A 20,959-nucleotide genomic window follows, 5' to 3' on the forward strand; every position below is an offset into this window, starting at 1 on the left:
CTACAACTCTCAATATAATCTTTATTTAGTAAAATATAACTAAATAAAATAGGGTTAAGAATGCCCTTAATAGACAACGGAAAGAAAAATAACAAGAATTACGAAACGGAAATAAAAAAACTAAAAGTAAATAGAAAATAATTAAAACTACAATGAAAATAATTCCGAAAACCCAAAAAAACCTGTGCTCATCACACAATCGGATTAAAAAGACTGATTCTAATGCCCAATTAAATTCGGACACATTTCGAGATGGTTATCCGGAATGTATCAAGTAGGTTTAATTGGCAGTGTGTCGAGAATGTTCATATATATAAAGTCGAAGATAAAATAGTTGTCCCTCTATTCAAATTAAATTAAATAACTAATATTTATTTAAAGCATTAGTTTTATTTGAACATTGTCAGAGTCTATCATAGCCTACCCTTGTGGAATTTAGATGCTTCCGCATTTTCTTCTTCAAGTGGCTCTTCTATAGCTTGTCAACATTATTTGCCTAATTGACTATTGTATGTAATTAAATAAAAAAACTAAAAAATAAAAATAACATAAATCAACTATTTCTTGTGTTGGTTCAGCTTTTGATGCTTGTGGTTCTTCAACAATATCTTAGTCCTCCACTTCCGTCACTGTGTAGTAGATTTTCAAGCCAATTTCACCTTTACTCTTGCATGGCAAGTTCTTCTTCAACTTATAATAAACCAATTCCTCGTCGCCCTCCGGTACGGCCTTTTTCCAATTTATCCTGACCCGACCCAAATGAGATTTCGGATCATTCGGGTTTTGCTTCTTATGGTAAACATCAAGTTCGATGTCGTTGCCAAAAATGCCAGCATCCTCGTACACATTAAACCTAAAAGTTTCGTTCCAAACCGGGTTCAGGTCGCTAACCACAGTTTTGGTTTTCCTTCTCTGCTCGTGGAAGTCAACAACTACGTAGGGATTAGAAGACCCATTACCATCCTTTGCTTTAAGGTCGCGAGCGTCCACAACCTCAACGATGAGTTTTTGAATTATTCCCATTTTGAATGAAGGTTTCTCGTTTAATTGAGGAGAGTGAAATATGCATGTTGAGCTTCCGGAACCCGCTTATATAATTTGAGAAAAAAGAAAAAGAGGACGTGGTTTGGTTATCAATGATGTGGTGCATGGCATTTAAAAGAGAAGCATGGCGTGCCTCGAAATGCTATTAATCTACAATCCCTTAATTATAATTTAAGAAATTATCTTGGCTTTTTTTTTTCGGTAAACTTCTTGGCTTTTTAAATATTAGCAAGATCTGCATTCATTAACGTTTAACATATTTTTATTTTTTAAAATTCATTGACAATTGTAGCCATATATACATTAACATTCGACTTAATTTGAGACATAAAATTTTATAATTGTTACTTTTTATCTTTTTTTCGTATACTTTCATTGTCTAAATATTTTTGATTTTTTAAATTCTTCCTTTATTAATTTTTATTTCGAATTTGTTATTTAATATATATATATATACTAACTCTAATTTATTAGTAGTTTGAGTCTTTACATGTAAGTGGGATCAATTACTAAGTTTCTGAGTGCAACTTACAATAGTAAAAATAAAAAGTCTTACACCTAATTATAATCATCAATCTCACTTGCATTTAATGGCTGATATAATTAATAAATTTAAATAGTTAATTTAAAAGGGGTCAATGATTAAGATTAGGTATGACACCTACACTATGTAAAAAATGTGTGTGTGTGTCACATGACCCTTTGGTTCTCTTCTTGATTGCTTCTGCATGTAGAAGAGAGTATGAAATCAAAAGGAAATCTTAAGTGAGCTTGTTTCCTTAGACTGACTACAACTAAGTAAGTGTAAGGAAAAACCCTCTTTCTTTGTGTTCATTGCCTAATTTGGTTATGTGTTAAGAAATGAGATGCTTCTATGTTGTATTAAAGCTAGATGTTGACTGTATTCCCCTTTTGTTTATAGTTAGTCATATATCAGTTAATCTGACCTTACTTGAGTGCATATAGGTATTCCTGATCTCATGATCAAAATGTGTAAATATGTTTTCATATGCCACTAGAAATTTTCTGGAGATAATTAGTATGTATTGGAACATGTTAGACCCTTTGTGAAGCAAAAATAACTCAACTAGTAGGTCCCCTATGAATTTTAGACAGAAATCTGGTATTCTGTTGCCATATATTAGTATATCTAGGAAGAGATATCTAGATAAGTGAACAAATCATATCTGGATATGTGAACAGTGCATATCCTGATACTTCCCTACATAAGTTTAGTTTTGTACTGATTCTTGTAACCTTATATTCTTTGTACCATATGTTTAATACATACAATACAAGAGCTATGGAATTCATATATATAGTTTCCATACAATTGGTAATCATGTATAAGCGATGATGAAAAATGATCATTACTCAGTTGTGCTATACTTAAATGAATAGAGACATGTGTATGTGTGGATTGATATTCCCATGTGTTTAGCATTAGCATTACACCATAATTATGGTTGTGATATAGAATTGATGGTTGAGGCATATTTTGTTGAGCTTATATGTTTATATGGATTTGATCATAGTTTCTTCCACTGGTGCTTTATCCAATATAGTAATATTATAGTAGTTGACATTGCAAAGGACGTCTTGTCGTGGTTGAGCTTAATTCACATATCGGTTAGCTAGTGCAAGTGAGTGCACATACAGTAGCTTATAGGTAATGACCAACGGGTCTTAAGATCATGCAATATATATGTTATAGTTGCACATACAATACCGTGTGAATGTTGGGTCGTATGACCATATAGTATAGACACTGGATGGTTGTTATGATTTTATTGTATGATCACATTATTGGTGAAATTGTACATGGACTCGAACCCAATTATAGGTACTTATGTGATACGAGTACCACCGTGAACATATAAATGAATGGTGGATAGAAATAGGGGATCTTTTCTAGATTGGGATTCAGATCTCACCCTTTATGGGATTTTATTTCAAGTACAAAGACCCAAGGAGAGGAACCAATAAATATAATAACCCTAATTTCATAATATTGAAATTAGAGGATTATTAGGAAGACCTTAGGGTCATAAATGGAATGAGGATGGAATTCTAAGAATTTTGATATCCATATTGAGAATATTTTACACAAGTGAATTTTCATCCGTTATTTGTGACTGCTGACCCAGTAACAATCATTAGAATAGCTCTAAGTTAGCAAATTATAGTTAGAGAGCTATTTTGATGATATGATTATCATAGATGAGGTTAGTATATGATTTGATGAAGTTTGATACTCATATTGTGGTATTTTTGAAAAGTGATTTCTGTCGAGTATTTTGTATTGCTGTAGAAGCAGCCGGTAGAATTCCGGAACGAGAAAAAGATGAGAAAATGGAAAGAAAGACCAACATAAGCCTAACAAGTCATAATTAGACCAATAATATTAAAGTTAAGAAGATTATGAAATCTGGGTACAGTTAAGAACACCGGTAAAGACTAAAGTGCAATTAAACAGCTGTTAGTGGATTTGTGATCCACTAATCAAATTTTTAAGTTATGAATATGATAATTAGACAAAATTAATATTAATTACTTAAAGTTAGAGTCTTGGGTGTTTCCGGGTAGAAATTTGATAACGGTTCAGATAAAAATTACACCGGGTGTCACTAAATGACAGAAAGTCACTTAAGTGATTTGGTCAAAATCCTAGAAGACTAGGGCACCCTCCCCATTCTGATTTCCAGCACCTCCTTCACTCTCTCTCTCTCTCTCTCCCTAACTTTTGAATTTCAAGTTTTCTCCTCCTTCTCTCTAGCTTTCCACCACTAAAACTCCATCAAATCACCAAGCACTCTTCACCAAACTTGTTTCCCTCTTCCTCCTCTTCAAGAATATACTATTTTTGTTCTTGAAAACCAAATTTTTGTGATGCATATCCCTCAATACAGTAGCGTTTTTTGAGTATATTCAAGCCATGGTGATGATGTTTTGAGTTTTTCTTAAAGAACACCACTTTGGTGCTTGTTTCCTTAAGTTTTTGTGTAAGTTTTTTTAACCTTGTTCTTGAAAAATTCCACCTTTGAGTTGTGTTCTTGAGTACTAACTATGAGTATTTCTTAAAGGTGTGTTCTTGATGGGAAGTGGAACATGTTTGCTAATTAGTTACATTTTAAATTCGATAAATTTACTTTTCAGTTAATTTTGGTCAGGAATTAGGTTATCCATTACAACATTAAAATGATAAAAAGATTTGGAAAAATCCTCAATAAAGAGTAACAATAAGTTGGAAAAACAATGTTGCATCAATAAGGCAAAACAGATTGCATCCATAACTATGTTGTGAACTTTTTGCTGTAGCAGGATGACAGTAGTTACTTTGAGTGAGAGTAAGTGCTCTTCAACTTGAACTTGCAAAGTAATGGAGATATGAATTGGAGGCTGAAATGATCAAGGCTGAAAGCAATTGAAATTATTGAACATTCAAGCACAAGGATGAACTTGAAAGTAAAAAAAGCTCAAAGAGTGAATTACGGATGAGGACTTAGGATCCAAGGTTTGATGGATTTGAATATAACCATATGAGTAAGTTTTGAAGGTTATAAGGGTGAAAGAAGTCATGCTAATAGAAGTGCAAAAGCACAAGTGAAAAAAAAAAGCCCCTCACAAAAAGAAAAATCAAAGTCAAAAGATAAAAATAAAATAAGTTCCAATACACATGGACAAAACTCACAAAAATAAAAGAGGGAGCCAAAGTCAAAATAAGCAAGCAAGATGGACATTCGTTCATTCAACTCTTTACACATGGTTTTGATTTAAGTTTGGCAAAGTATGGATAAAGCAACTAGGCCATATGATTCTTAGTTTGAAGCATTTTAAGACCAAAACTTGGCCCAACTCAGCCCGTTAACACCCCTAGATCCAGACTTTAGTTTATTTTTTTAAAAATGTTATGTAAAATGTATAATTTAACCTCGCTAAACAGGGGTGCCGAAATATTGAAATATTCTATATAAATATAACTTATTTAGGTTAAAACCTAACCCAACATAGTCTTTAGCAAAAAAAAAAAAAAAAAAAAACGTATGTTTGTCAATTTTAAGGGCCTTGGCATAAATAAATGCATACATACTGTAAAACTTTATCGTATGCGTAACATAACGTTCGCCATACTACGCATATGATAAAGTTTGAAAGTGTAGAATGCCGAAATAAAGCAGAAAGTTCAAACGTTAAGAAAGTAATAAAACCTCACCAAAAAAACAAAAAAGAACATAACAAAAAAATGTCATAAGAAACCCTCAAGGGTAGCTCAGTTGGCAGCTGAGCTCCCAAGGGATTGCTTGGTGCAGGGATCAAACCCTGCCTCAAGCAGTTTCTTAGAAAATCTTTGGGGGCCAGAGGATAAGCCAAAAAATCTTCGGTTGGGGGATTAGTCTCGTCCTTTCTCCGCTTGCGAAGCTTAGTGCACCCGCTGTTACAATGAGGGGCTAGCCCAAACGGACCGTACCCCGAGGGCATGGTGCCCGGAGAAGGTTGAATGATGATACCTCCTGACAATGTACCAAAAAAAAAAAAAAATGTCATAAGATGTTTTAGACCAAATCATTGTCCATAAGAAAATAAGGTGATAAATCATGTCCTGATTATGACACACCCACCCACACAAACAATACAAAACGAAAAAAAAAGTAATAACAACATAATCACTCTAGTTTGAATAATAATAACGCTTAGCGAACCTTTTGTATTTCACCTCCTCCTTCCCTTACAAGTTACATCTACGACTACATGTTCATGCTTTCTCAAACTAACGCTGCTTAACCAAACCCGGGCAGAATAGTATAAATCTATAAAAATAAATAAATAAATAAGATTTAATATGAACAATTGGCATCACTTGGAAAGCATGGACACGAAAATTTTCAAATTTTTGTGTGTCGGACACGCTCCGACACGCTCGGATATGCGGTCAATTCTCCGACACGATTTTTCGACACGCAGTTAACTTTTTTGGACACGCGGTCAACACTCGGATACACTTTTTTTTTTTAATCTTAATTTTATTTTATTAACTAAATATAAAAAAATTAATTTATAAATTAATTTTTTTCTATTATGAAATTTGACATGAAAAATTAATAAAGTAAGAAAAATTATTTTTATTTATATTTATGTTATGAAATTTAAATATTTGATTGGTTATATGACTTATTATAGACTCTTATACGTATTAAATACAAATTATATTATATATATTAAAAAATTTATTTAGTATCAAAACGTATCCCAACGTGCCAAAATATAACGTGTTAAAATTAACGTGTCAACGTGTCAAGCCGTGTCCCGTGTCAATGTCGGTGAATGATAGGGCATCACTATAACACTATGGAAGAACTTATGGACAGTACAAAAGGGTCACCGTTGTAGGTTAGGTGTTGGAAATAGATGCAATGGCCTTATAATGTGGGAACATGCAAAGCCCTTACTTGGCTCAAGTGTTCTCTTATTCTTACATTCTTGATCCTTGTGATCACTTGAACTAAGGGCAGTTTGTACCCCATTCTGCTATTTGACATCAAAGGCAAGATCATTATTGACCAGTTTCCAACATGAAAAACACCTAGTCAACTAGAAATTACATTCAACACTTTTGATCTGAAAAGAGAAATGAATGTACAGTACAACTATATGTACAGACTAATTTACAGTCAATGAACTAAAACTGGAAGTCAGAAAAACAGTAAGAAAAAAAATAAAAGCACATGAGTAGGGTAAGAGCCTGTCATGCTACCCTAACAAATACACTATATGACCTTAAGATTGCTTTCTGACAACCTTAACGCTGCTGTAGAAGCGCTTAAGATCCTTCATAGCCTTTTCCTCAATTTGAATAGAACGAATTGAGGAGGGTGTCTCCACTTCTGGCTTGAACCAGCGGTTTGAACCGGTGGCTTCAGATGGTGAGCCTTGACCAGAAGCAATAGTAAATCCAGCTGTTCTAGTCTTTGGACTATGGGAAAAACTCTGTTGTTTCTTTCCCTGTTTACAATCAGACAATTCAGATTAGCAACAAAATAACAAATGTAAATAAAATATTCATTGGACAAAATGGGACAAAAAAATTCTAAACCATTGGTTCACACCACAAAACCACTCCACGAAACCCTAACTTGCTAGGGTAGGGGTGAGGGCGATTCTTGTATACAGCCTATACTGGATTTGAACTGGCGACTTCTCAGTCACCGTAGGTTTACCAGTACTCCAAACTCTCCCTCTCACCCATTGGTTCATAGTAAACATTATAAAAAGAAAAACTCACAGCAAACGAGCATGAAGACAAAACACATGAAAGGAATCCTTATTCACAAACCTGTTGCATTTGGATGTCCCTAAAAGATGGCTTAGAGAGATTGGGAGGGGTTCCCGAAGCAGCCCATGGAGGGGTACTTCTTTCTCCATCAGATGCCTGGGAAGTGCAAGTTGAGGAAACTGGAATTGGGCTGGAAGGAAGAAATGAACTCAACTTTATTTTTCCCACACTGCCAGAACCTGGAAGATCTTCTACAGGTTCTTTGCTCTGGTTTGGCTTGATTTTGCTTTGTTCATCCTGGATTTCACGAATAGAAGTAGAACTCTTAAAAAACTTGGCTCCACCCCATGCAGGACTCTCATTTTTTGGTGTTGGTGGAGGAAGAACCACCTCTTTCGGGACATCATCAAGAGCGCCACTCAAAAACATGGAAAGCCCACCCTTCTTGCTCTTCTTCTTAGAAACTTTCGGTGATTGACCGTTATTTTTTAGTATCTCTAAAGAATCTTTCTTCTGCACCAGAAAAGCTGAATCTTCTGCACCTTGATCAGCTTCGGTTTGTTCAAACATGGCATCATCTTCCACCTATCATATAAAACTTACAGTTTTAAGCAACAAAATATGTGAAAGGAACCATGCAACTAATTCTTCGTGATAACATGAACTTCCTGATGAACTGTTCTTCGCAATATGATAATAAATCATTTTCAATATGCAAAGGGCATTCGTCCAATTCAAAATCTCTTCAAGCGTCCTTGGTATGTTTAACTAGTTAAATTTATCTTGGTTCCACAAAAGGACCAAATGACTTTTAAATAAACATATAGCCAATAAATAAAGATATGAAATAGCACATATACTTTTATAGAATGACAGTTTTAATTTTTACAAACCTACATATAAGCTCAAAGCTGATTTGACTAATTTACTTAGTGAAGCAATCCCAAGCCAGGTCTTCATGATGTTGCATGGATACAGTTGGAGAATTATATCTGACACAATAATTAATAGAGTTTTCTAATAATACATTATCATCCCTACCATCATAATCAAATTAATAAAACATTGTCATTCACCATATCTCCATCCCTCAGAATTTCCCCTCCTCACTCAGGTTGCTCGAAATCCCCTTTGTGCTTCTCTCTCCTCTCACTCACTGTCCATCCCCTCCTTAACAGAATCCCCCTCCCCAGTCACACCCTCAGCCAAAGTTCAAAAACCTGACCTAGAACAAAGAAACTCACCTGGAGAATCCGAACATTTTCATGTGTCTGTCAAAAGAATACACGAACCCGCCAAAAAAAGGCAGCTTCTGTATCATATTCATATCTGATAAGGATATGGATACAATATAGATACACAGCAAATTTTTGGAGCGTCCTTGTATCATACTACCACAAATGGATATGGACCAATCAGTCAATTAACAGTGCCTTCAGACACCATTTTTAGCCTAAACACAAGACACTTATCAGCGGAAAATACCAATAAGAAAAGGATCAATGTAACACTACGATAAGGTCAACTTGGTCAGTAATAGCTGCATTTATCTAGTGCACAACTGCTCATTGCTGGAAGCCTCTAACACAAGAAAATAGCAGCAAGAAACGAAATATAATGAGAATATAATTTTAAACAATGTCATTGAATGGTTGCCATAGCATTGTGCTGGATAACTAGAACAAACAACTAATGATATCATATCACAAACCTTTACATGGAAAAAAGACTGACACAATATCCCATCATCCCTGCCCCCAAAAGAAAACATAAAAAGGAAAAAGGAAGGAATGGTGAAAATCCAAGAAACGGCAATTATCTAACATGAAAAATGCAATCAGAAACCAACCTTGTTAAGAATCTGCAAGTCACCAATGTCCAACAAGTCCTTTGCAAGTTCCGGAATTATTTCACTGTTATTATAAACAGCTTCGAGTTCTGTCTGCTCTACACTTGGTTTGCCACTCTTTCTCCTCTGTTTTCTTAGTAGTTTATCCTTTTTACTACTTTTCCTTTCTGGCAGTACAGAAGACAATTCTTTATTCTGCAAAGTCTCAATAGGAACACCTAGTTCTGAAAGTGAGCTCTCAAGTGCTGATTTAGATTGAAGCTTTGCAATCTGCTGGTCATCGAGAATATATCCATTAGACTGCTTAGCTTCAAGCATCTCAATCTGCTGCAATTTCTTCCTTAAAGCTCGAACTAATTTAGAGACTCCTTGATCGGGATCATCCTTGGGCTGCAGAAAAGAATCTATTCTTTGACCTTTCTCCAACTTCAATGCAGACATGGGTTTGTCACAATTCCTTTGAAACTCCATATCGCTATTATCCTCTTCACTATTAATGATGACAGGGAAAGTAGCAGTTGGAGTTGGGAGCCGACGGTAACTCCATGATTCAGATGATCTCTGGTCTAATGACCTCTCAAGATTAGCCAGAACATCTGGTGAAGCACTAGACACAGCATGCGATGAAATGGTAAATATATAATCAAGGTTACGCAAAACAATCTCCTGAAATCAATAAAAATCTGCTTTAGTATGATCACATCACCATACCGTGGTAAGAGATATAACAGAAAGTCCACTTATGTTTAATGTTTAATTCTTCTCACATGAAGAAACATCAGATAGAATTTATTTTGATCAATATATGTTGTACCACTTAACACAACTTTGAAAATAAAGAAACATTATAGGGAAAATTACACGAAAGGAAATATAGGTAAAAACTAAAAATATTCAGTTTAGGAACAACTAATAATTGGTTAATGATGTTTAAAGTGGTCAATGAGTAACCATTTATTAGCTTAATTAACTACAAAAATGGTTAATTTTTCTTAAGCTCGAAATTGTTTCCAAGGCTTATTTTTTGCAATTATCATATGATTAATATGAACAAGCAAGAACACAAGCTCTATTAGGAAAACTATACAATATGAGAAAGGGAATTCCCCTATTTGGTGTCTCTTTATTTTCCACAACACCCAATATTTGTCTTTAACTAAAGTAGAGAAGGAAAAACTACCATTAGAAATTAAACACAAAGACCAATCAGTTTACACCCATTCCTATTTTTAAGGAACTTTTTTAAATTAGTTTTTACATGTTGCAGTTTAAAATCAGTTTATATTCAGCATTAAGGATTTTAAAAAAGAAAATGAATAAAAAAAAACTGTTATATGAAATTTTCTGTCTACAATTGAAACCAGCATTTCAGGTGCATCATCTAGTTTATATTATTTCAAATACTTTTGTACAGTAGTCAAGATCAGTACCTCACAATACTTCTTCAATTCATCTGCTCCAAGAGAATCAGCAATCTCAAGCAATTGTATGGCATTTCTTGGCTCTACTAGACACTCTGCTGCTACCTTTTCACAAAGACTTTTTAAGCTGGGAATGGATCTCCGACCAAAAGCATCATTTTGTGGACCAGATATAATATTATTGGATCCCATATCCTCAAACAAAATATCTTCATTTAACTCTTCCACATCATCCCTGTTATTCAACTTATGATTCTGAGAATTTTCAATCAAGTTGAGAGGATAGACAGGATGATAGAGGGAAGCCACAATCAGTAGATGTGTTTCACCAACAGAAACTGAAGAAGCCCTCTTTACACCATGCAACCGAGTTGCAACTGGTGGCTTATCCTTACTTTTTCCATCCCACACATAAACATCACCTGTAGTTGTAGCTGCTGCAGTCCAGTACTTTCCAGTAGATATGCTCACCATATTTCTTCCACACATTGCATATAACTGTATACAAATTTTTTTTTTACACAAAAAGGATAGAAATGTCTCTAATCAACATACTTGTCTCAGGATGACCAGAACATCAGCAAAGATAGAAATTCAGTAAATAGAAACCTGTTGGCATCTAAGATCAGGATCCGAGGAGACCCAATAAAATAATGCACCATCATCCGTAAGAGCCATGCTGTGAACCATTCCTGCAGCTATAGAAACAACATGAAGTCGTTCCATGCAATGAAACTTTACAGAAGTGCTTCCACTTTTCTTCAAGTTCCTAGTAATAACCACACGTGTTGGAGTAACAAGTCGATGACCCCAAGTGTATACCTACAAAGCAAGGTAAATTAGAACATGAAAGATGAAAACTAAAAGCTTTTTTGATGTTGATAAGAAAAAAAATCCCTGACGACTACTATTTACAATCATTCAGTAAATATTAGTAAAACATGATAAACTATGTCTCATATACATGCGCCAAAGAATAATCAAGTTAAAACATAATTTTGCAAAAGCATTAAGAATAATTATTTATGACCCATGACTTAGGTCTAATCCCTCTCCCTAAAATGTTAATGATCCAAATCTATACACATAAGAATATTTTTAAGTAGTTATACAAGATTGTTAGAAAGACCCATATGCATGGCCCTGCCCCATAATTTATGTCGTAGCCCTTGTATTTTTGTATTTGCGACAACTCAATCTTTTTAATACATTTTCAAAAAATACGTTTTTTCCTATCAAAAATAAAAAGCAGAAACTGTTACTTTTGGGTTGGGCTTGAAATGAGTATCTCCTAAAGTAAGTCTCATAGACCAAAATTGGAAGGGAAAGAGAAGAAGTTACACTTCAGCTACAAAACAGGAGGGGATCAGATTCAAATAAGAACTGAAATACAGCATGCTTGATGATGAATGACATTCAAGTAAAGAACAAAACAATTTATAACAATAATTTCATTAGCAACAACAGACTGTTACCAAGTCATTAACTTCATGGCAAGGCATTAATCACCATAATAAAATTGATTTTATCTAAGGCTATGCTGATTGTAACTATAATTTTCTTATGATTAGAATAAATTGAGTTATTAACAATATGCAAAGAGTTACCTCTCCATCAGATCCTAATACAACTGTATGATATTTTGCAGTAGAAACTCTGGTTAATTTCTTTCCCTTCAAGGATTCAACTACACGTGGGGTGTAATTTGAAGCCGAGTTTGAGGTGCCATAACCAAGCTGACCCTCTCTATTGCAACCCCAAGTAAAAACTTCACCCAAATCAGAAACTGCAACTGTGTGCTTGTTTGCTGCAGCAACAGCAATGACTTTTGCCCTTAAAGAGGTCACTCGACGAGGTGTGGGTTGTGTATCTACAGAAGTGTACCCAAGTTGTCCCTCTGCACAACAATGAATTTAGAAAATAATGATGGCAAAGCAATTTATAACTGACCAGAAAAAATATAACCCTTTTCTGTGTAATATATTTTCACACTGTAGAGCAAAGCAAAGATAACCTAATTTTTTCTGCAACTAAGCAAATGATAATTGCTACAAAATAAGAATACTTAATTAAAGGTGTGGCAAGGATACTGCTATATTTTGGTAGCATAATTTACAGTCAAGTAAGTATTTAGAAAATTACCCCTATTGGATCCCCAGGTGAATACTTCACCACCTTCAGTAGCAATAACTGTATGGTGCTTAGCTGCAGCAATTGCCTTCACTCTACGGGAACCCAAACCAGTCACCTGGCGAGGAGTGATGACCGCAGCTTGACCACTGCAATAAGTACAATAATATGAAAACTGATTGAAAGTTGTTCAAAAGAAGAAATATATTTCAGGATAAACTCCTCTCGCCCATACAAAATTAGAAGAATTGTACCACTGTTAAAACATTAGCAGGAACACCAATTAAAAAAACAGTTCTCATTAGTTCTTGATCTCAATCAAGTTTCTTATCTGCAAAGTTGATAAAGAATTACTTGAAAAAAAAAAAACAATTTAGTTAATTCTTGCATTTTTAATTTCTTCTTCAAAATTAGAATAATAAACTATGCTGTCATGTAAAATCAATTTTAGTTACCACTGCAAAATAGAAAGGCAGTGCAACGTCATGTAAAAAAAGTTTGATACAAAGTGATTAAATTAGTCAGCCAATTAAAATAAGTGAGCATGCAAAATGCAGATTCCACATCACAGCCTAACAATTCAACTATGAGCTTTAGGTATACAAAAAGTATTGATGACCATTTCAAATAATGAACTTTCATTACAGAAAAGCAGCATTCAGCAACATGATCAACTTGATTCTCATCCATGGTATTTGAGAAGGGGAAAACAGAAAACTTAGAACCCAATACTATTACAGAACTGACTTGATCCAAAGTGTTTCTACATATATTAAATGCAAATATTGATAATCACACAGATGAAATATTCAATACATGATAACACCAATGCTAACAGAAAACAAGTGCATCTGACATCATATTGAATGAAACAGAACATATACCTATGTATGTCAAAATCAGGGTGCCCTAAACGGCCCCCCCTTCCAAATCCCCAAGTATAAACTTCCCCACGAGCAGTAACTGCCACACTATGGAACTTTGCAGCAGAAATCAGTTTTATCACCAAACCATGAAGCGAATCAACTTTACATGGTAACTTTTGAATATGTGCATTTCCGGTTCCAAGCTGATAATTTGTTCCACTTCCCCAGCTAAAGACCTCGGTGACCACTAAAGATGCACAAAAAATCAAGCTGTCAACCTAGGCATCTACTTTCTATTGGCAATAACAATCTGAATCATAACAAAATAGTCAAAGCACAGAACTTATACCTGAATGGTGTTTATTTTCAAAAACTTGAAATACAGGGCCAGATAGGAGATCTACAGGTATTCTATATTTAGAGTCCTCCAGTGTAGTAGAGGCAGCATGCTGAAGAAGGACGCTCGCCACAGCAAGATGACCAAAATGCAGAGCCCTGTGAAGGCTACTCCATCCTGATTCTCCATCCTGAGAAAGAAACAAGTTTCAACACTAAGGGATTCTAAGAGATAAAAGTATTAGAAGTAATCCAAAATAGCCTTAAGCTAAAGCAGACCCCAGGAAATAGACAGATCCAATTTTGTGAGGCTCTAGCTATACGAGTCTACAAACTTCCTAGATTCCAGCTTATCTTCAGTACAAAATAATGTGAACATTTTCAAAACATTGATAAGTAACAAATAACTCACTATTGAAAAAATTATAACTTCCATAAATTTAAAAAAACAAATATGGACATTTCACTTCCTTAAAAACTTGTCTCAATGAGCTTTATAAGAACAAAAATATTTTATCTCTGTCATCACCACATTTTAAAGCTCATAAACTTACAGGAGTAATATAAATGACTTAGGCATCTTAGTAAAATTGAGGAGAGATTTTTACAAAATATCATTAATCAATGCAACAAAAATTCAATGATAGCAAACAGAAAATATTTTCCAGAGAAGTTTTGATCTCATGAAGTTTTAAATTAATCTTTATTTTATGCATAGATATTGAAATAAATTTCTGAATTCAGTTAAGGAAACATCCCAGAAAAATAGTAAAACAATTATCTAGCAACATTTAATGTGCACAGTTTACATAGAATATTTGTATAAAGTTGTAACAAATAAACAATTATTTTTTTCAAGTGTAGAGAACTAATTATGAAGTAAATGTCACAGATATAACTAAACTAACATCTCTTATAGAAAAAACCACATGCATATCTGTAAGAATTCAGAAACTAGAGATATTCATACTCGGGCATTAGGATCTGCACCAGCTGCGAGAAGCCTCCTCACAATGGGAATGTGATTTCTCCAAGTTGCTATATGAAGCGGGGTCAGCCCAAAGGCGTTCCTTGAATTGATATTTCCCCCACTCTTCTTCAATAGTGCCAAGACCAACTCTACATCAGTTAGAGATCCTTCCCGTACAACAAGCCACAGATCTTTCTGGGACCAAGCCGATAAAATTTTGTGACCCGGTGTCTGCAAATTCTGCTTTTGTACTTGCGGAAAAACAGCTAATTCCATAATTATAGAATGTTATCTTTCACGATATTTTATCTTAGATCTCAAAGGTCACCCCACTCAATGGCTTAGCAGTTATATTCCTCAAATCTACTACCTCATAATGTCAAGAGCCAGGTTCTCTAAAACTATTTCACTCCACTAGACTACTTTTGAACACCTAATAATAAACTCTGGCCCTTGAGTCTATCAGTTGATTCTCTCTAATCCATGCTAATATTATATAGTAATCAAAATTTCAACAAGAGAGATCCATTAACAAGTAGAACTGAACCTCTGCTATTCTATCATCATCATCACCACCACCATATTTATCGTGTACACAAACAAGTTGCAGCAGCCATTGACAAATCCCAGCACGGTTCATGGGCCACAAAGAAATCTGCTATAATAAACAGCAACCCTGATATTGCAGTTCTATTGTTAGTAAGCAAAACCTTGTGGAGAAATAATAAGATTTAAGGGAAGAGAGTCATGCAAACATACACAGGCACCAAAAATCTCTTGGTACACAGAGTATCATTCAGGGAAAATAAGATAACAATAACAAACAACTAATCAAATAACTCTTAAAATTGACATCATTAAATTGTTCCTTTGCAGAGAAAACATATAAAAGGTTTCAAAGCAAAACGATGATAGAAGTACAGAGCATTCTAACTACAATTTCACAACAAGATCACAATGTATCATCAGATGATGATGAACTCCTCAAACAAAAACAAAAAATGTGGATTGAAACCAGGTAGAATACCAAATTCTGCAGCTTATAGGCTCAGCAGTTCACACGAATAATGTGACAATCATCACGCAGATTACTAGAATAGAAATAAAAAACTCTCCGTTGATGCAAACCCTTATTTAATTTTTAAAAAAAAAATCGACATGCAAACTTTGAAAAAGGGGAAAAAATATCAATTAATTAATCTTGATCTCTGAGGAGTCTCATATCACATCAATGCAGAGTATAAAACTCATTCATCCCTTTCACTCCAACAAATACAATTTTTAAAAGCAACAACAATCAAACAATTGAATCAGGAAATGATCAAAACCTCACCAGAAACATAGTATTCCAAACAACAAACACTCCCAGCTTCACCAGGCCAAGTAAACACAAAACAAAAACAAAAACACAAACTTCACATAAAATGAGAACTCCAACCAATCAAAACCATACACCCCCACAGTATAGAAAAATAATCCAAAAACCATTAATGTAAAAAGAATCACAACAACAGAAGGGCTTGGAAACAGAAACAGCAATTAACACCTACCCACATGAAACATTTTTATTCATTTTTTCAGGATCACCCACCCACCATGCTAAGATATAATTTTTTTCACAGAAAAAGGAAAATGAGACCAAAATGAAGATGCCCAGATAGCCAAAAATCAAAACAAACGAAAAAGCAATAAAAACCATACACAATAAAGAGAGAGAGAGAAATGAAGATATAATGAGAAATACATGCTTAATTAAACTCACATACACATAACGCATAGCCTTTGTTGAGAATTAAAGTATGTTCTCTCTTTATTTGAGCGTGAAGTTGAGAAGTTAATATGCTTGATTTCTGTTACTGAAACTGAGAATATACCCTTAGAACAATGGCATAACATACAGGAAAGAGAGAGAGAAACAACGTAAGGGTAGTTTCGTAATTCTGTGAATGTTTTATTTGGACCAAAACGCCACTGACTCGGAGGAGATTGGCGAAAGCGTAAACGACAGCGTCTGAGTTGTCGCTTCGGCAAAGCTCTGCGTGATCCTACGCAAAACAGGGGTGTCTTTCCGAATGACACGTGGCAGATGACGAGGGTGATGCGTGTTGTAAAGATTGAGGACCCGATATTGAAATACACTTTTCTTTATTAAAAAATAAGAATAGAGATAAAAAATACTTATCTTCGGTTGTTTTTTAAAGATACACTTTTTTATTTCCAACAAAAAAAAATACACTTTTCAGCATTGGGTGGATGCCATTGGCCATTGCCAACTCTATTAACACCTTCAAAAAGCATGGCTTTGACGTCACTGAAAGCAAAGTTTCTGATCTTGATAATAAAGAATTAATACTCATGACATGTGTTTGGTTGCACGAGGGAGTAAATTTTCAGATCTTGATAATAAAGAATTAATATTCATGACGTGTTTGGTTTCATAAGCGAGTTATTTTATTTTTATTTTTTGAGTAAATACTCTTTTTAGTCCCTGAAAATCACGAGGCACAATTTAGTCCCACGTAAAAAAAAGTCACATTTCAGTGTCTAATTTTTGAAAAAAAGAGACACGTTTGTCCTTCTGTTACATGGAACGTGACGGCCCACTTGACGGAGGCCAGCTGGAACGTTAAGTGGCTGAGTCACTAACGTCACAGCCACCTAGAGAGAAAGGAACGACGTCGTATTTGATTCGAAGGCTGTTTCAAGTGAGTAGAAGGGGACGACGTCGTTTGATGAAGAGAGTCTTGTTGATCCTTTGTTGTTGACTCAGTGAACACCTATGAAGCACCGATACCGACACGGCGTTTTCGATACGTTCCCGATACGCGATGTCGATACGTTACTTCAAAATACTAATATTTCGATACGTTCCCGATACGTCTTAGTATAAAAATATTTTTTAAAATATATAGTGTATTTCACATTAACAAAATATAATAAAAGGAAAATCATAAGCACAATTAATAGATTATCCATACAAAATTGATAAAAACATCAACTAGTATGTGGATATGGAGTGCTACTAATAATATTTGCCTCCAACTCTGGCTCATCTAGGGAAAGGGCAGCACCATCTAAAGCTCCAACATCATTAAAGGTATCAACTGCATCTCCACTAATGTCCCAATATTGACTTTCTCCTTCATTATATTTTGGACTCTTTCTTGATAAGAGTCGAAGGTTGCTATGTATGTAAACTAAGTCTTCAGCTCGTTTGGGATCCATTTTATTCCTCTTCATAGAATGCACAAAAGAGTAAGTACTCCAATTGCGTTCAGCACACGATGAAGAAGAGAGTTGTGCAGTGAGTTTCAAAGCTAGCTTTTTAAGCAAAGGTGCACTACAACCGTGAACTCCCCACCAATCATTGGGATTCATTGTATATCGATTTTCAATAGCCTCAAACTCTCTAAAATCTCCTTTCATTTGAACAAAGTTGACATACTCCAAATTTACTGTAGCCCTTTCCTCCATACTAGAAAAATGTCTCCTGAAAAACTTTTTTACTTCTAAATTAATCTCCACATCATTGTCTGGAGAAACTCGATTTGGATCTTCAGCAAGCCATTGATCACTGTAGTATCTACCAAAGAGAAAAAAAATTACAAGTGTCAAAATGGTTTCAATTAATAGAATTATTAAACTAAGTTACAATTATAAGAAACTTACTTGGGATTCAAAGCATGTGCCAAACAATGAAGAGGAGTTGAACTTTTGGTCCAACGATCCACAAGAATTTTATACACCACATAATAAAACGTTGATGACTCACCATTCATCCTCCCTTCTTTCAAGTATATTACATTCTTTACCTTCTCAATCATCGCATCCCACATATCATAAACCAAATGAAGACAAGGTTTATCAGTGTCACAAAATCTGATCATATCGTAAATGGGAGCAGTGAAAGCAAGGATGTAATCAATATTTGCCCAGAACTCATCATCCAATATCTTCTCCTTCACTAGTCTTGCCCTTCCTTGATGATCATCTTTATAAATACTCCATTTTTCACAAATGACCATGTTTTGTAGGCCAGCCTTTATCAACTTGAACCTCTTTAACATCACAATCATAGAAGCAAATCGGGTGTCAGCAATAGAAAGCAACTTCAATGACACAAACTCATTAAACATGGACAATCTCATAGAATGACTCATGATGAAAGTCTTGATTGTTGAAACATGACCAATAATTTCAGATATCCAACTACATTCTCCATAAGTAATCTCATTATTCTCCACATTTTTGGCTGCACAAATGTTCTTCAAAGCCAAATTCAACATTTGAACAACACATGGTGTCCAACTGATGGTCGGATATTCTTGCTCAATAAGCTGCCCTGCACCCTTACAATTAGCAGCATTATCCGTTATTACCTGAACCACCTTCTCCACCCCAACCTCTTGAATTACTTCCTTTAGCAAGTTGAAGATAAAATATTTATCCTTCGTATCACTAGAACAATCAACATTTTTTAAAAACATGATTGCACCATCACATACTGCCATGAAATTAATTATTGGCCTCCTTTGGGAATCACTCCATCCATCACTGACAATACTCACACCATTTGATCTCCAAAGAGATCAGGCAGGGATACATAACCTATCAATATTATCCTTCTCCTGAGTCAAAAGAGTAGTTCGCAATAAGTTATAGCCAGGGGGCCGATAACCTGAAATGTTATGACTTGCAGCATAAGTGAATGCTTGTTGAAAGTACGGGTTCCTTGCCAAATGAAATGGCAATCCAACAGAATAAAACATCCGAGCAATAATATGATTCAATTCTTCCCGCTCCCCCATATTGAAAGCCCTCTCAACAGGACCCATATTTGTAGTTCTTTCATCACTTATTTTTCTTTTAGCAGATGTACTAGCTGTAGTTGAAAAGTTACTGGGTGGTAAAGGAACAGATCTCGGTGCATTATTCTTCACCCTTTCAGAATATTCCTCTTCCAGTTTTCCCATTTCCATCAAAGATGCCTGCTTAACCTTCTTACACACTCCAATCCCTTTACATTTGATCTTTAACAAATGGGCCTTTACTCTTGTGTATGAACTTCTGTATTCAAGTTGGCAAAACTTACACTTCCAACTCATATTCCCTCCATCATTTGTTCCATCCTCAACTCTAGTAACATACCTTCACAATGGTCTGTTCGAGTTTTCAACTTCAGTGTCCACAACTTGTACATTGGATTGTATTGAACTACTGCTTTCATTTATGTTTGACTCCATTCTATTAAATTCAAAACAGAATTTACAAATAAATTAAAAAAACATAATTTGCAAACAGATTAAAAATAGCATAAACAACATCATATAATAAATTAAATTAAAATCAAAAAATATAATTTACAAACATAATCATATTAAAAAAAACAGAATCATATTTAATAATAGAAAATATAAAATCATGTTAAAAAGAAAAATTAAAAGCAGCAAATATAAAAAATATATAAAGAAAAGGCACATAAATGGCAAATATAAAGAAATATAGAATGATATTAAAAATTAAAATTAAAAATTAAATCATATAAAATAAAAATTGGCAGAATCATGATTCTTTTTAATTTATAAAAAGCAAAAAATAAAAGCAAAACATAAAACGGCAAAACAGAACAAAATGGCAGAAGCAAAAGAAATTAAATAAAGAAAAAAATAAAAGAAGCAAATATAAAAAAAATGAAACTCACAATCGCACATAAACGGCAAAATAAAACGCACATATAAACGAAAGAGATGGCAGACGAATTCTAAGCAAATAAAACGAAAGAGAGATTAGAAAAAAACTAACTGAAAGTCCAACAGAGATGGACGCGCTGAGATGAAAGAAGAGCAGAGATGGCAGACGAGCAGAGGCGAGAGGCGACGAGCAGAGGCAACGAGCAGCAAAGACGACGACCAGCAGAGGCGACGAGTAGAGGCAACGAGCAGACGACGACCAGCAGCAGAGGCGACCAGCAGCCAGCAAAGACAACGAGTCAGATTTCAATTTGAGAGAATGGTTTCAGACGATGATATAGTGAGTTACATCTAGTTTTAGGGCTTTTTTTAAGCTAAAATC

At 34.6% G+C, this 20,959-nt stretch overlaps 2 protein-coding genes across 3 annotated transcripts; both read right to left on the minus strand.

The window, feature by feature from the left end:
* Positions 1–6,606: 6,606 nt before the first annotated feature.
* On the minus strand, positions 6,607–16,764 carry LOC133318269 (uncharacterized). 2 transcript variants are annotated; one of them, XM_061520264.1, is made up of 11 exons: positions 16,650–16,764; positions 14,888–15,563; positions 13,931–14,108; positions 13,600–13,828; positions 12,728–12,864; positions 12,193–12,482; positions 11,195–11,407; positions 10,595–11,083; positions 9,165–9,830; positions 7,376–7,900; positions 6,607–7,044 (listed from the first exon to the last, which is right to left on the minus strand). In XM_061520264.1, exons 2-11 carry the CDS (start codon positions 15,161–15,163, stop codon positions 6,820–6,822), a joined length of 3,228 nt encoding a protein of 1,075 aa, XP_061376248.1. In that variant the 5' UTR covers positions 15,164–15,563; positions 16,650–16,764; the 3' UTR covers positions 6,607–6,819. The 2 variants fall into 2 exon arrangements, with proteins under 2 accessions (XP_061376248.1, XP_061376249.1); XM_061520265.1 differs by lacking the exons at positions 6,607–7,044; positions 7,376–7,900 and adding an exon at positions 8,041–8,768.
* A 1,117-nt stretch (positions 16,765–17,881) lies between these two features.
* On the minus strand, positions 17,882–19,398 carry LOC133318284 (uncharacterized). Its single transcript, XM_061520281.1, has 2 exons — positions 18,557–19,398; positions 17,882–18,470 (listed from the first exon to the last, which is right to left on the minus strand). The coding sequence occupies exons 1-2, from the start codon at positions 19,396–19,398 to the stop codon at positions 17,882–17,884; spliced, it is 1,431 nt and encodes a 476-aa protein (XP_061376265.1).
* Between the last annotated feature and the right edge of the window lie 1,561 nt (positions 19,399–20,959).

Source organism: Gastrolobium bilobum, unplaced genomic scaffold (assembly GCF_033153095.1).
Source record: "Gastrolobium bilobum isolate Gb01-03AN ecotype WA unplaced genomic scaffold, APGP_CSIRO_Gbil_v1 utg11607, whole genome shotgun sequence".
Classification (NCBI taxonomy): domain Eukaryota; kingdom Viridiplantae; phylum Streptophyta; class Magnoliopsida; order Fabales; family Fabaceae; genus Gastrolobium; species Gastrolobium bilobum.